Genomic DNA, 18,594 nt, shown 5'->3' with positions numbered 1-18,594 from the left:
AAAGCCACCACAGCTGCCCTCCACTCCACGGCCCTTTGTCCCCTTCCTGTGGGGAGGGTGGGAAGGAGGCGTGGATGAACCTCGGGGCCGATATTTAACCCCGGGGCTGGGGACAAGGACAAATTCTCCCATGTGCGTCACTCCCATGTGGCTTCACCCCCGCCTTGGGAAAATGATACCCAACGATGTCGCAATGGGTCTCAACAACCACGAGCGGTCTTGGGAGAGCCTTGGCAACTCAACCGCCGCGGATCATCAAAGGGGGTGCACGGTTTGGTCCCTGCCCACCGCGGGGCAAAGGTCTTCCCTTGCTGCTCCTTGCCGGCATTCTGCCTGCGCCGAGCGGGGTTCGGGCTCTGGGATGCTGCCGGCGTGGGATCGGTGAAGGGGAAGATGAAGGTTTCCATCTTTCCTCTGCCCTTCTTCCTCCTCCTCCTCCTCCTCCTCCCTGGAGCCAGAAAGGGTGAGTAGGGCTGGGGGGCCTTTCCTTGACTGTTTTGGGGGGGACAGAGGGGGTGCCACAGGGTGGGAGAGGGCTGCCATCTCCTCCTGGGTTTCTCCATGGGGTCCCCCTGCAAAGGGGCAGCTTTGTCCCCCACCACCTCCATCCCCTCGCCAAAAAACCCCTCTCTCCAAGCTCCCATCTCCCCCAACCACGGGGGTCCACGAGGATGGGTCGGGGGTGCAAGCCAGCCCCCCACCATGGGCTGGTGTCCCCAGACGGGTGACACTTTGTGTCTGCCCACAACCTTGTCCGGTCCCACCACCGGGACATGGCTGCAGCTCTGGACCCGACCCAAAGTGCCCCCCCAACAACCCACCCACCCAAGAGCCGCCCTCCCCCCATCACCACCCCCCTCCCACCCCGCTCCTGCTCCAGCTTTTCACCGGTCACCCACCCCCATCCTCCCCTCCTGCACCCGCTGCACCGCAGCCGGCGGCCACCGACGCCAATTCACCCCCTGCCCGCATCCCCCCCCGGCCAAGCACAGCGGCTGGCGTGCTCCGGAGCTTTTAAACCTCGTTAAGAGCAGGGACGAGGGTGAGCTGATTGCATAAGGGAGGCTCATTTAGGAGAAAGGCAGCAGGAGAACGTCAATTCAGAGCAAAGGGGCTGCAAAGATGGGTTTTTTTAAAATTTTGGGGTTTGTTTGGGGGATTGTTTCAGCTCAAACCAGCTTGAAGAAGCTGGGGAATTTCAGGGGGATAATTTCCCAAGAAAAAACATGATTTGAAGGACAGCATGCCCATGGTGGGGAGGGGGTCTCCCCATGGCCCTCCTCCCCGTGACGGGATGACCCACGCTCAATCGAGGGATTAACAGCTCAAGGCGGTCGCGTTCGTTAACCCCTACCCCGGCAGGCGCTCCCAGTCACGCGTGCCACATGCTCGGCATGAGGCGACCACACCCACTGTCAGTGACACGGGTTTCTTGCACAACAAATGCTGCCCAACCATGTCAGCACGTTCATGCCTGGGAAACGAAAGTCTGGGACATGCCCGGTCAAAGGAAAGGACATGGATAAAGTCCAAGCCCGTGAGGATCAGCTGTAAAGGAAACTCCTTCTGATAAGGAAGCTCATTCTGGGGTGGAGAACAGCCAAGGGGTGCTTTGGGGTGGGAACTGCTGGTGGGATGGCAGTGGGGTCAGCGCCCCAACCTCGGGGGGACACAGCACCCATGGCAGCAGTGCATGCACAGGGAGAGAGAGGAGGACAAAGTTCTCCCTCTCCCCAGCCCCGAGGAACCCCGTCCTTCTGCACCCACACGTGCCTCAGCCGCAACTCCTTCACAGCAACCCCTCGGCTGCCCGAGAGCACTGCCGAAAACACAACACACACCTCCACAGCCACCACAGCCACCAGGGACCCTGCCGGCACCACAACCCTGATACGGCCACCACCACCTCTGCACCCACCAAAGCCATGACCACCTCTGCACCCACCACAGACACCAGAACTTGTGCTCTCTCCACAGCCTCCAACACGGCCACAACCACCAGGACCACCATGACCTCTACTCCCACACCAACTACCACCACGACCACGCCGAGCACAGCTGTCACCACGCGGACATCATGGAGCAGAGAAGTAACGGGGGACATGTCGACCACTACGGAGTCATCTGCCACCGTGAGCATGTTGATCGCTACAGCCACTGCTGACATCAGCAGCCCTACCAGCCCTTTGAACCCCACTAGCTCTCCTAGCCCCACTAGCCCCACAGGTCCTAGTACCTCCAGAACTACCACAGCAGGCACCACAACTCCAAGCAACACCACCCCCCCTAACACTACAACCAGCCCCTCCACCGCCACGACTATGACCATCACCCCCACCACTACGACCATCACTCTGCCCACTACAAACACCACCCCCACTAAAACCACCGCCCCCACCTCCACTACCACCGTCACCACCACCCCCACCACTACGACCCCCCCCACCACCACCATGACCGTCACCACCACCACGACAACCACCACCCCCACTACTACAACCACCACCCACACCACTACGACCACCAGCGCCACTACGACTGCTACAACCCCCACCCCCACCGCCTCCACTACCACCATCACCACCACCCCCACCATTACTACCCCCACCCCCACCACCACTACAACGACCACCCCCACCCCCACCGCTATGACGAACACAGCCGCCACCACCACCTCCACCACCACTATGACCGTCACACCCACCCCCACCACTACGACCACCCGCACCAGCACCATGACCGTCACCACCACCACGACAACCACCACCCGCACTACTACAACCACCCCCACCACCACTATGACCGTCACCCCCACAACTACGACCACCAGCCCCACCACTCCCACTACTACAAACACCCCTCCCACCACCACTACGACCATCACGCCCACCACCACGACGACCCCCACCACCACTATGACCACCCCCACTACTACAACCACCCCTCCGACCACCACTAGGACCATCATCCCCACCCCCACCACTATGACCACCACCCCCACCACTACAACAACCGCCCCCACTACAACCACCGCCCCCACCACCACTACTACGACCACCCCCACCCCCACCGCTATGACGAACACAGCCGCCACCACCACCTCCACCACCACTTTGACCGTCACACCCACCCCCACCACTACGACCACCCGCACCAGCACCATGACCACCACCACGCTCACCACCACCACCCCCACTACTACAACCACCCCCACCACCACTATGACCGTGACCACCACCCCCACCACCACAATGATCATCCCCACTACTACAACCACCCCTCCGACCACCACTAAGACCATCATCCCCACCCCCACCACTATGACCACCACCCCCACCACTACAACCACCACCACTACGACCAGCACCCAGACCCCCAGGACTACGACCATCACTCCCACCACGACAACCACCACCCCCATTACAACCACCGCCTCCACCACCACTACGACTGTCACCACCACCCCCACCAATACGACCACCCCTCCGACCACCACTACGACCATCATCCCCACTGCCACCACTACGACCGCCACCCCCACCACCCCCACCACTACAGCCACCACCACCACCACCACCACTACGACCATCACCCCCACTGCCACCACTACGACCGCCACCCCGACCACCCCCACCACTACAGCCACCACCACCACCACCACCACTACGACCATCACCCCCACCACTACAACCACCACCCCCACTAATACAACCACCCACACCACGACCACTATGAACACCACCACCCCCCACACCACTACAACCACCAGCCCTACCACACCAACCACTATGACCCCTCCCACCACTACAGCCACCACCACCACCGCCACCTCGACTACGACCATCACTCCCACCACTACGACCACCCCCACCACCACCATGACCGTCACCACCAACACGACAAACACCACCCCCACTATGACCGTCACCCCCAACCCCACCACTACGACCACCAGCCCCACCACTCCCACTACTACAAACACCCCTCCCACCACCACTACAGCCATCACCCCCACCACCACGACGACCCCCACCACCACTACGACCACCCCCACTACTACAACCACCCCTCCGACCACCAGTACGACCATCATCCCCACCCCCACCACTATGACAACCACCCCCACAACCCCCACCACTACAACCACCACCACTACGAGCAGCACCCCCATCCACACCACTACGACCATCACTCCCACCACTACAACCACCACCCCTACTACAACCACCGCCCCCACCACCACTACGACTGTCACCACCAACCCCACCACTATGACCAACAGCCCCACCACCCCAACCGCTATGAACCCTCCCACCACTACAGCCACCACCACAACCCCCACCACTACGACCCCCCCCACCACCACAACCAGCGCTACCACCACCACCCCCACCTCGACTACAACCATCACTCCCACCACTACGACCACCCCCACCACCACTACGACCACCCCCACCACCACTACAACCACCCCTCCGACCACCACTACAACCATCATCCCCACTGCCACCACTACGACCGCCACCCCTACCACCCCCACCACTATGACCCCACCCACCAACACCCCCAGCACTACCACCACCACCCCCACCTCAACTACGACCATCACTCCCACCACTACGACCACCCCCCCCACCACCATGACCGTCACCACCAACATGACAAACACCACCCACACTACTACAACCACCCCCACCACCACTATGACCGTGAACCCCCCCCCCTCCACTACGACCACCAGCCCCACCACTCCCACTACTACAAACACCTCTCCCACCACCACTACGAACATCACCCCCACCACCATGAAGACCCCCACCACCACAACCACCCCCACTACTACAACCACCCCTCCGACCACCACTAGAACCATCATCCCCAACCCCACCACTATGACCACCACTCCCACCACTACAACCACCACCCCCACTACAACAACCTCCCCCACCACCACTACGACTGTTACCACCACCCCCACCACTACGACCACCCCCACCACCACGACGACAACCCCCACCACAAACATCACCACCCCCACTACTACAACCACCACTCCGACCACCAGTACGACCATCATCCCCACCCCCACCACTATGACCATCACTCCCACCACTACAACCACCACTCCCACTACAAACACCGCCCCCACCACCACTACGACTGTAACCACCACCCCCACCACTACGACCACCCCCACCACCACTATGACCACCCCCACCACTACAACCACCCCTCCGACCACCACTATGACCATCACCCCCACTGCCACCACTACGACCGCCACCCCTAACACCCCCATCACTACAGCCACCACCACCACCCCCACCACTACGACCACCCCCACCACCACCACAACCACCCCCACTACCACAACCACCCCTCCGACCACCACTAGGACCATCATCCCCACCCCCACCACTATGACTACCGCCCGCACCACCCCCACCACTACAACCACCACCACTACTAGCAGCACCCCCATCCCCACCACTACGACCATGACTCCCACCACTACAACAACCACCCCTACTACAACCACCGCCCCCACCACCACTACGACTATCACCACCACCCCCACCATTACGACCACCCCCACCACTACAACCACTCCTCCGACAATCATCCCCACTGCCACCACTACGACCGCCACCCCCACCACCCCCATCACTACAGCCACCACCACCACCACCACCACGACCATCACCCCCACCACTACAACTACCACCCCTACTAATACAACCACGACCGCCACCACCACTATGAACACCACCAACCCCCACACCACTACGACCACCAGCCCCACCACACCAACCACTATGACCCCTCCCACCACTACAGCCACCACCACCACACCCACCACTACGACCCCCCCCACCACCACCCCCAGCACTACCACCACCACCCCCACCTCGACTACGACCATCACTCCCACCACTACGACCTCCCCCACCACCACCATGACCGTCACCACCACCACGACATCCACCACCCCCACTATGACCGTCACCCCTACCCCCACCACTACGACCACCAGCCCCACCACTCCCACTACTACAAACACCCCTCCCACCACCACTACGACCATCATCCCCACCCCCACCACTACGACCACCACCCCCACCACTACAACCACCAACCCCACTACAACCACCGCCCCCACCACCACTACGACTGTCACCACCACCCCCACCACTACGACCACCCCCACCACCACGACGACCACCCCCACCACCACCATGACCGTCACCACCACCACGACAACCACCAGCCCCACTACTACAACCACCCCCACCACCTCTATGACCGTCACCCCGACCGCTATGACCACCAGCCCCACCACTCCCACTACTACAAACACCCCTCCCACCACCACTACGACCATCACTGCCACCACCACGACGACCCCCACCACCACTACGACCACCCCCACTACTACAACCACCCCGCCGACCACCAGTACGACCATCATCCCCACCCCCACCACTATGACCACCACCCCCACCACCCCCACCCGTACAACCACCACCCCCACTACAACAACCTCCCCCACCACCACTACGACTGTTACCACCACCCCCACCACTACGACCACCCGCACCACCACGACGACCACCCCCACCACAAACATCACCACCCCCACTACTACAACCACCACTCCGACCACCAGTACAACCATCATCCCCACCCCCACCACTATGACCACTACCCCCACCACTACAACCACCAACCCCACTACAACCACCGCCCCCACCACCACTACGACTGTCACCACCACCCCCACCACTACGACCACCCCCACCACCACTACGACCACCCCCAGCAGTACAACCACCCCTCCGACCACCACTACAACCATCATCCCCACTACCACCACTACGACCGCCACCCCTACCACCCCCATCACTACAGCAACCACCACCACCACCACCACGACCATCACACCCAGCACTACAACCACCACCCCCACTAATACAACCACCCACACCACCACCACTATGAACACCACAACCCCCCACACCACTACGACCACCAGCCCCACCACACCAACCACTATGACCCCTCCCACAACTACAGCCACCACCACCACCCCCACCACTACGACCCCCCCCACCAACACCCCCACCACTACCACCACCACCCCCACCTCGAGTACGACCATCACTCCCACCACTACGACCACCCCCACCACCACCATGACCGTCACCCCCACCACTACGACCACCAGCCCCACCACTCCCAATACTACAAGCAACCCTCCCACCACCACTACGACCATCACGCCCACCACCACGACGACCCCCACCACCACTACGACCACCCCCACTACTACAACCACCCATCCGACCACCAGTACGACCATCATCCCCACCCCCACCACTATGACCAGCACCACCACCACCCCCACCACTACAACCACCACCCCCACTACAACAACCTCGCCCACCACCACTACGACTGTTACCACCACCCCCACCACTACGACCACCCCCACCACCACGACGACCACCCCCACCACAAACATCACCACCCCCACTACTACAACCACCCCTCCGACCACCACTACAACCATCATCCCCACTACCACCACTACGACCGCCACCCCTACCACCCCCATCACTACAGCAACCACCACCACCACCACCACGACCATCACACCCAGCACTACAACCACCACCCCCACTAATACAACCACCCACACCACCACCACTATGAACACCACAACCCCCCACACCACTACGACCACCAGCCCCACCACACCAACCACTATGACCCCTCCCACAACTACAGCCACCACCACCACCCCCACCACTACGACCCCCCCCACCACCACCCCCAGCACTACCACCACCACCCCCACCTCGACTACGACCATCACTCCCACCACTACGACCACCCCCCCCACCACCATGACCGTCACCACCACCACGACAAACACCACCCCCACTACTACAACCACCCCCACCACCACTATGACCGTGAACCCCACCCCCTCCACTACGACCACCAGCCCCACCACTCCCACTACTACAAACACCTCTCCCACCACCACTACGAACATCACCCCCACCACCATGAAGACCCACACCACCACAACCACCCCCACTACTACAACCACCCCTCCGACCACCACTAGAACCATCATCCCCAACCCCACCACTATGACCACCACTCCCACCACTACAACCACCACCCCCACTACAACAACCTCCCCCACCACCACTACGACTATTACCACCACCCCGACCACTACGACCACCCCCACCACCACGACGACAACCCCCACCACAAACATCACCACCCCCACTACTACAACCACCACTCTGACCACCAGTACGACCATCATCCCCACCCCCACCACTACGGCCATCACTCCCACCACTACGACCACCACTCCCACTTCAACCACCGCCCCCACCACCACTACGACTTTCATGACCACCCCCACCACTACGACCACCCCCACCACCACTACGACCACCCCCACCAGTACAACCACCCCTCCGACCACCACTACGACCATCATCCCCACTGCCACCACTATGACCACCACCCCCACCACTACAACCACCACCCCCACTACAACCACCACGCCCACCACCACTACGACTTTCACCACCACCCCCACCACTACGACCACCCCCACCACCACTACAACCACTCCCACCACCACTACGACCACCCCTCCCACCAACACTACGACCATCATCCCCACTGCCACCACTACGACCGTCACCCCCAACACCCCCACCATTACAGCCACCACCACCACCACCACCACTACGACCATCACCCCCAGCACTACAACCACCACCCCCACTAATACAACCACCCACACCACCACCACTATGAACACCCCCACCCCCCACACCACTATGACCACCAGCCCCACCACACCAACCACTATGACCCCTCCCACCACTACAGCCACCACCACCCCCCCCACCACTACGACCCCCCCCACCACCACCCCCACCACTACCACCACCACCCCCACCTCGACTACGACCATCACTCCCACTACTACGACCTCCCCCACCACCACCATGACCATCACCACCACCACGACAACCACCACCCCCACTATAACCGTCACCCCCACCCCCACCACTACGACCACCAGCCCCACCACTCCCACTACTACAAACACCCCTCCCACCACCACTACGACCATTATCCCCACCCCCACCACTACGACCACCACCCCCACCACTACAACCACCAACCCCACTACAACCACCGCCCCCACCACCGCTACGACTTTCACCACCACCACCACCACTACGACCACCCCCACCACCACTACAACCACCCCCACCACCACTACGACCACCCCCACCAGTACAACCACCCCTCCGACCACCACTACGACCATCATCCCCACTGCCACCACTACGACCGCCACCCCTACCACCCCCATCACTACAGCCACCACCACCACCACCACCACGACCAACACCCCCAGCACTACAACCACCACCCCCACTAATACAACCACCCACAACACCACCACTATGAACACCCCCACCCCCCACACCACTACGACCACCAGCCCCACCACACCAACCACTATGACCCCTCCCACCACTACAGCCACCACCACCACCCCCACCAGTACCACCACCACCCCCACCTCGACTACGACCATCACTCTCACCACTACGACCTCCCCCACCACCACCATGACCGTCACCACCACCACGACAACCACCACGCCCACTATAACCGTCACCCCCACCCCCACCACTACGACCACCAGCCCCACCACTCCCACTACTACAAACACCCCTCCCACCACCACTACGACCATTATCCCCACCCCTACCACTACGACCACCACCCCCACCACTACAACCACCAACCCCACTACAACCACCGCCCCCACCACCGCTACGACTTTCACGACCACCCCCACCACTACGACCACCCCCACCACCACTACGACCACCCCCACCACCACTACGACCACCCCCACCAGTACAACCACCCCTCCGACCACCACTACGACCATCATCCCCACTGCCACCACTATGACCACCACCCCCACCACTACAACCACCACCCCCACTACAACCACCACGCCCACCACCACTACGACTTTCACCACCACCCCCACCACTACGACCACCCCCACCACCACTACAACCACTCCCACCACCACTATGACCACCCCTTCCACCAACACTACGACCATCATCCCCACTGCCACCACTACGACCGTCACCCCCAACACCCCCACCATTACAGCCACCACCACCACCACCACCACTACGACCATCACCCCCAGCACTACAACCACCACCCCCACTAATACAACCACCCACACCACCACCACTATGAACACCACAACCCCCCACACCACTACGACCACCAGCCCCACCACACCAACCACTATGACCCCTCCCACCACTACAGCCACCACCACCCCCCCCACCACTACGACCCCCCCCACCACCACCCCCACCACTACCACCACCACCCCCACCTCGACTACGACCATCACTCCCACTACTACGACCTCCCCCACCACCACCATGACCATCACCACCACCACGACAACCACCACCCCCACTATAACCGTCACCCCCACCCCCACCACTACGACCACCAGCCCCACCACTCCCACTACTACAAACACCCCTCCCACCACCACTACGACCATTATCCCCACCCCCACCACTACGACCACCACCCCCACCACTACAACCACCAACCCCACTACAACCACCGCCCCCACCACCGCTACGACTTTCACCACCACCCCCACCACTACGACCACCCCCACCACCACTACAACCACCCCCACCACCACTACGACCACCCCCACCAGTACAACCACCCCTCCGACCACCACTACGACCATCATCCCCACTGCCACCACTACGACCGCCACCCCTACCACCCCCATCACTACAGCCACCACCACCACCACCACCACGACCAACACCCCCAGCACTACAACCACCACCCCCACTAATACAACCACCCACACCACCACCACTATGAACACCCCCACCCCCCACACCACTACGACCACCAGCCCCACCACACCAACCACTATGACCCCTCCCACCACTACAGCCACCACCACCACCCCCACCAGTACCACCACCACCCCCACCTCGACTACGACCATCACTCTCACCACTACGACCTCCCCCACCACCACCATGACCGTCACCACCACCACGACAACCACCACCCCCACTATAACCGTCACCCCCACCCCCACCACTACGACCACCAGCCCCACCACTCCCACTACTACAAACACCCCTCCCACCACCACTACGACCATCATCCCCACTGCCACCACTATGACCACCACCCCCACCACTACAACCACCACCCCCACTACAACCACCACGCCCACCACCACTACGACTTTCACCACCACCCCCACCACTACGACCACCCCCACCACCACTACAACCACTCCCACCACCACTACGACCACCCCTCCCACCAACACTACGACCATCATCCCCACTGCCACCACTACGACCGTCACCCCCAACACCCCCACCATTACAGCCACCACCACCACCACCACCACTACGACCATCACCCCCAGCACTACAACCACCACCCCCACTAATACAACCACCCACACCACCACCACTATGAACACCACAACCCCCCACACCACTACGACCACCAGCCCCACCACACCAACCACTATGACCCCTCCCACCACTACAGCCACCACCACCCCCCCCACCACTACGACCCCCCCCACCACCACCCCCACCACTACCACCACCACCCCCACCTCGACTACGACCATCACTCCCACTACTACGACCTCCCCCACCACCACCATGACCATCACCACCACCACGACAACCACCACCCCCACTATAACCGTCACCCCCACCCCCACCACTACGACCACCAGCCCCACCACTCCCACTACTACAAACACCCCTCCCACCACCACTACGACCATTATCCCCACCCCCACCACTACGACCACCACCCCCACCACTACAACCACCAACCCCACTACAACCACCGCCCCCACCACCGCTACGACTTTCACCACCACCCCCACCACTACGACCACCCCCACCACCACTACAACCACCCCCACCACCACTACGACCACCCCCACCAGTACAACCACCCCTCCGACCACCACTACGACCATCATCCCCACTGCCACCACTACGACCGCCACCCCTACCACCCCCATCACTACAGCCACCACCACCACCACCACCACGACCAACACCCCCAGCACTACAACCACCACCCCCACTAATACAACCACCCACACCACCACCACTATGAACACCCCCACCCCCCACACCACTACGACCACCAGCCCCACCACACCAACCACTATGACCCCTCCCACCACTACAGCCACCACCACCACCCCCACCAGTACCACCACCACCCCCACCTCGACTACGACCATCACTCTCACCACTACGACCTCCCCCACCACCACCATGACCGTCACCACCACCACGACAACCACCACCCCCACTATAACCGTCACCCCCACCCCCACCACTACGACCACCAGCCCCACCACTCCCACTACTACAAACACCCCTCCCACCACCACTACGACCATCATCCCCACCCCCAGCACTACGACCACCACCCCCACCACTACAACCACCAACCCCACTACAACCACCGCCCCCACCACCACTACGACTGTCACCACCACCCCCACCACTACGACCACCCCCACCACCACGACGACCACCCCCACCACCACCATGACCGTCACCACCACCACGACAACCACCACCCCCACTACTACAACCACCCACACCACCTCTATGACCGTCACCCCGACCACTATGACCACCAGCCCCACCACTCCCACTACTACAAACACCCCTCCCACCACCACTACGACCATCACTGCCACCACCACGACGACCCCCACCACCACTACGACCACCCCCAGTACTACAACCACCCCGCCGACCACCAGTACGACCATCATCCCCACCCCCACCACTATGACCACCAGCCCCACCACCCCCACCCGTACAACCACCACCCCCACTACAACAAACTCCCCCACCACCACTACGACTGTTACCACCACCCCCACCAGTACAACCACCCCTCCGACCACCACTACAACCATCATCCCCACTACCACCACTACGACCGCCACCCCTACCACCCCCATCACTACAGCCACCACCACCACCACTACGACCATCACACCCAGCACTACAACCACCACCCCCACTAATACAACCACCCACCCCACCACCACTATGAACACCACCACCCCCCACACCACTACGACCACCAGCCCCACCACACCAACCACTATGACCCCTCCCACCACTACAGCCACCACCACCACCCCAACCACTACGACCCCCCCCACCACCACCCCCACCACTACCACCACCACCCCAACCTCGACTATGACCATCACTCCCACCACTACGACCAACCCCACCACCACCATGACCGTCACCACCACCACGACAACCACCACCCCCACTACTACAACCACCTCCGCCACCACTATGACCGTCACCCCCACCACTACGACCACCAGCCCCACCACTCCCACTACTACAAACACCCCTCCCACCACCAGTACGAACATCACCCCCACCACCACGACCACCCCCACCACTATGACCACCCCTCCAACCACCACTACGACCATCATCCCCACTGCCACCACTATGACCACCACTCCCACCACTACAACCACCACCCCCACTACAACCACCGCGCCCACCACCACTACGACTTTCACCACCACCCCCACCACTACGACCACCCCCACCACCACTATCACCACTCCCACCACCACTATGACCATCATCTCCACTGCCACCACTACGACCGCCACCCCCACCACCATGACTGTCACCACCACCACGACAACCACCACCCCCCCTACTACAACCACCCCCACCACCACTATGACCGTCACCCCCACCGCTACGATCACCAGCCCCACCACTCCCACTACTACAAACACCTCTTCCACCACCACTACGACCATCACGCCCACCACCACGACCACCACCACCACCACTATGACCACCCCCACTACTACAACCACCCCTCTGACCACCACTAAGACCATCATCCCCACCACTATGACCACCACTCCCACCACTACAACCACCACCCCCACTACAACCACCACGCCCACCACCACTACGACTTTCACCACCACCCCCACCACTACGACTACCCCCACCACCACTAACACCACTCCCACCACCACTACGACCACCCCTCCCACCAACACTACGACCATCATCCCCACTACCACCACTACGACCGCCACCCCTACCACCCCCACCATTACAGCCAACACCACCACCACCACCACTACGACCATCACCGCCACCACTACAACCACCACCCCCACTAATACAACCACCCACACCACCACCACTATGAACACCCCAACCCCCCACACCACTACGACCACCAGCCCCACCACACCAACCACTATGACCCCTCCCACCACTACAGCCACCACCACCACCCCCACCACTAAGACCCCCCCCACCACCACCCCCACCACTACCACCACCACCCCCACCTCGACTACGACCATCACTCCCACCACTACGACCTCCCCCACCAGCACCATGACCGTCACCACCACCACGACAACCACCACCCCCACTATGACCGTCACCCCTACCCCCACCACTACGACCACCAGCCCCACCACTCCCACTACTACAAACACCCCTCCCACCACCACTAGGACCATCATCCCCACCCCCACCACTACAACCACCACCCCCACCACTACAAACACCAACCCCACTACAACCACCGCCCCCACCACCACTACGACTGTCACCACCACCCCCACCACTACGACCACCCCCACCACCACTACGACCACCCCCACCACTACAACCACCCCTCCGACCACCACTATGACCAGCACCCCCACTGCCACCACTACGACCGCCACCCCCAGCACCCCCATCACTACAGCCACCACCACCACCACGACCATCACCCCCACCACTACAACCACCACCTCCACTAATACAACCACGACTGCCATCACCACTATGAACACCACCAACCCCCACACCACTACGACCACCAGCCCCACCACACCATCCACTATGACCCCTCCCACCACTACAGCCACCACCACCACCCCCACCACTACGACCCCCCCCACCACCACCCCCAGCACTACCACCACCACCCCCACCTCGACTACGACCATCACTCCCGCCACTACGACCACCCCCACCACCACCATGACCGTCACCACCACCACGAGAACCACCACCCCCACTACTACAACCACCCCCCCCACCTCTATGACCGTCACCCCCACCACTACGAACACCAGCCCCACCACTCCCACTACTACAAACACCCCTCCCACCACCACTACCACCATCACTGCCACCACCACGACGACCCCCATCACCACTACGACCACCCCCACTACTACGACCACCCCTCCGACCACCAGTACGACCATCATCCCCACCCCCACCACTATGACCACCACCCCCACCACCCCCACCACTACAACCACCACCCCCACTACAACAACCTCCCCCACCACCACTACGACTGTTACCACTATCCCCAACACTACGACCACCCCCACCACCACGACGACCACCCCCACCACAAACATCACCACCCCCACTACTACAACCACCACTCCGACCACCAGTACTACCATCATCCCCACCCCCACCACTACGACCATCACTCCCACAACTACGACCACCACTCCCACTACAACCACCGCCCCCACCACCACTACGACTTTCACCACCACCCCCACTACTACGACTTTCACCACCACCCCCAATACTACGACCACCCCCACCACCACTACGACCACCGCCACCAGTACAACCACCCCTCCGACCACCACTACAACCATCATCCCTACTACCACCACTACGACCGCCACCCCTACCACCCCCATCACTACAGCTACCACCACCACCACCACTACGACCATCACCCCCACCACTACAACCACCAGCCGCACTAATACAACCACCCCCACCACCACCACTATGAACACCCCCACCCCCCACACCACTACGACCACCAGCCCCACCACACCAACCACTATGACCCCTCCCACCACTACAGCTACCACCTCCACCCCCACCACTACGACACCCCCAACCACCACCCCCAGCACTACCACCACCACCCCCACCTCGACTACGACCATCACTCCCGCCACTACGACCACCCCCACCACCACCATGACCGTCACCACCACCACGACAACCACCACCCCCACTACTACAACCACCCCCACCACCACTATGACCGTCACCCCCACCACTACGACCACCAGCCCCACCACTCCCACTACTACAAACACCCCTCCCACCACCACTACCACCATCACTGCCACCACCACGACGACCCCCATCACCACTACGACCACCCCCACTACTACGACCACCCCTCCGACCACAAGTACCACCATCATCCCCACCCCCACCACTATGACCACCACCCCCACCACCCCCACCACTACAACCACCACCCCCACTAATACAACCACCCCCACCACCACCACTATGAACACCACCACCCCCCACACCACTACGACCACCAGCCCCACCACACCAACCACTATGACCCCTCCCACCACTACAGCCACCACCACCACCCCCACCACTACGACCCCCCCCACCCCCACCCCCACCACTACCACCACCACCCCCACCTCGACTACAAACATCACTCCCACTACTACGACCACCCCCACCACCACCATGACCGTCACCACCAAGACGACAACCACCACCCCCACTAATCCAACCACCCCCACCACCTCTATGACCGTCACCCCCACCACTACGACCACCAGCCCCACCACTCCCACTACTACAAACACCCCTCCCACCACCACTACGACCATCACCCCCACCACCACGACCACCCCCACCACCACTATGACCAGCCCCACTACTACAACCACCCCTCCAACCACCACTAGGACCATCACTCCCACCCCCACGACTATGACCACCACCCCCACCACTACAACCACCACCCCCACCTCACCGACCACCACTACGACCATCACCCCCACTGCCACCACTACGACCGCCACCCCCAGCACCCCCATCACTACAGCCACCACCACCACCACGACCATCACCCCCACCACTACCACCACCACCCCTACTAATACAACCATGACCGCCACCACCACTATGAACACCACCAACCCCCACACCACTACGACCACCAGCCCCACCACACCAACCACTATGACCCCTCCCACCAATACAGCCACCACCACCCCCCCCACCACTACGACCCCCACCACCACCACCCCCAGCACTACCACCACCACCCCCACCTCAACTACGACCATCACTCCCACCACTACGACCACCCCCACCACCACCATGACCGTCATCACCACCACGACAACCACCACCCCCACTACTACAACCACCCCCACCACCTCTATGACCGTCACCCCCACCACTACGACCACCAGCCCCACCACTCCCACTACTACAAACACCCCTCCCACCACCACTACCACCATCACTGCCACCACGACGACGACCTCCACCACCACTACGACCACCCCCACTACTACAACCACCCCGCCGACCACCAGTACGACCATCATCCCCACCCCTAACACTATGACCACCACCCCCACCACCCCCACTACTACAACCACCACCCCCACTACAACAACCTCCCCCATCACCACTACGACTGTTACCACCACCCCGACCACTACGACCACCCCCACCACCACGACGACCACCCCCACCACAAACATCACCACCCCCACTACTACAACCACCACTCCGACCACCAGTACAACCATTATCCCCACCCACACCACTACGACCATCACTCCCACCACTACAACCACCACCCCCACTGCAACCACCGCCCCCACCACCACTACGACTTTCACCACCACCCCCACCACTACGACCACCCCCACCACCACTACGACCACCCCCACCAGTACAACCACCCCTCCGACCATCATCCCCACTACCACCACTACGACCGCCACCCCTACCACCCCCATCACTACAGCCACCACCACCACCACCACCACGACTACAACCACCAGCCCCACTAATACAACCACCCCCACCACCACCACTATGAACACCACCACCCCCCACACCACTACGACCACCAGCCCCACCACACCAACCACTATGACCCCTCCCACCACTACAGCCACCACCACCACCCCCACCACTACGACCCCCCTCACCACCACCCCCACCACTACCACCACCACCCCAACCTCGACTACGACCATCACTCCCACCACTACGACCTCCCCCACCACCACCATGACCGTCACCACCACCACGACAACCACCACCCCCACTATGACCGTCACCCATACCCCCACCACTACCACCACCAGCCCCACCACTCCCACTACTACAAATACCCCTCCCACCACCACTACGACCATCACCCCCACTACCACGACGACCCGCACCACCACTATGGCCACCCCCACTACTACAACCACTCCTCTGACCACCACTATGACCATCATCCCCACCCCCACCACTATGACCACCACCCCCACCACTACAACCACCACCCTCACTACAA

At 61.8% G+C, this 18,594-nt stretch overlaps 3 protein-coding genes across 3 annotated transcripts; all 3 read left to right on the top strand.

Moving 5' to 3' along the window:
* Window positions 1–2,102: 2,102 nt before the first annotated feature.
* Window positions 2,103–8,134, top strand: LOC142403113 (uncharacterized). The gene is made up of 6 exons (XM_075489277.1): window positions 2,103–2,356; window positions 2,831–3,163; window positions 3,335–4,709; window positions 4,812–5,177; window positions 6,915–7,746; window positions 8,079–8,134. The coding sequence occupies exons 1-6, from the start codon at window positions 2,103–2,105 to the stop codon at window positions 8,132–8,134; spliced, it is 3,216 nt and encodes a 1,071-aa protein (XP_075345392.1).
* Window positions 8,135–8,159: 25 nt separating this feature from the next.
* LOC142403112 (uncharacterized) lies at window positions 8,160–12,348 on the top strand. Its single transcript, XM_075489275.1, has 5 exons — window positions 8,160–8,637; window positions 9,226–9,975; window positions 10,246–10,827; window positions 11,533–12,237; window positions 12,326–12,348. Exons 1-5 carry the CDS (start codon window positions 8,160–8,162, stop codon window positions 12,346–12,348), a joined length of 2,538 nt encoding a protein of 845 aa, XP_075345390.1.
* Window positions 12,345–18,362, top strand: LOC142403111 (uncharacterized; the record flags this gene model as incomplete). The annotated part of the gene is made up of 5 exons (XM_075489274.1): window positions 12,345–12,803; window positions 12,929–12,954; window positions 13,202–13,836; window positions 14,317–14,965; window positions 15,674–18,362. Coding segments are annotated over exons 1-5 (4,458 nt in total), but the record flags the coding sequence as incomplete, so codon positions are not given.
* Between the last annotated feature and the right edge of the window lie 232 nt (window positions 18,363–18,594).

The sequence above is a fragment of the Mycteria americana genome, unplaced genomic scaffold (genome assembly GCF_035582795.1).
Source record: "Mycteria americana isolate JAX WOST 10 ecotype Jacksonville Zoo and Gardens unplaced genomic scaffold, USCA_MyAme_1.0 Scaffold_109, whole genome shotgun sequence".
In the NCBI taxonomy this organism is placed as follows: Eukaryota; Metazoa; Chordata; class Aves; order Ciconiiformes; family Ciconiidae; genus Mycteria; species Mycteria americana.
The sequence above is the reverse complement of the archived record's forward strand: the minus strand, read 5'-3'. Positions and strand labels throughout refer to the sequence as shown.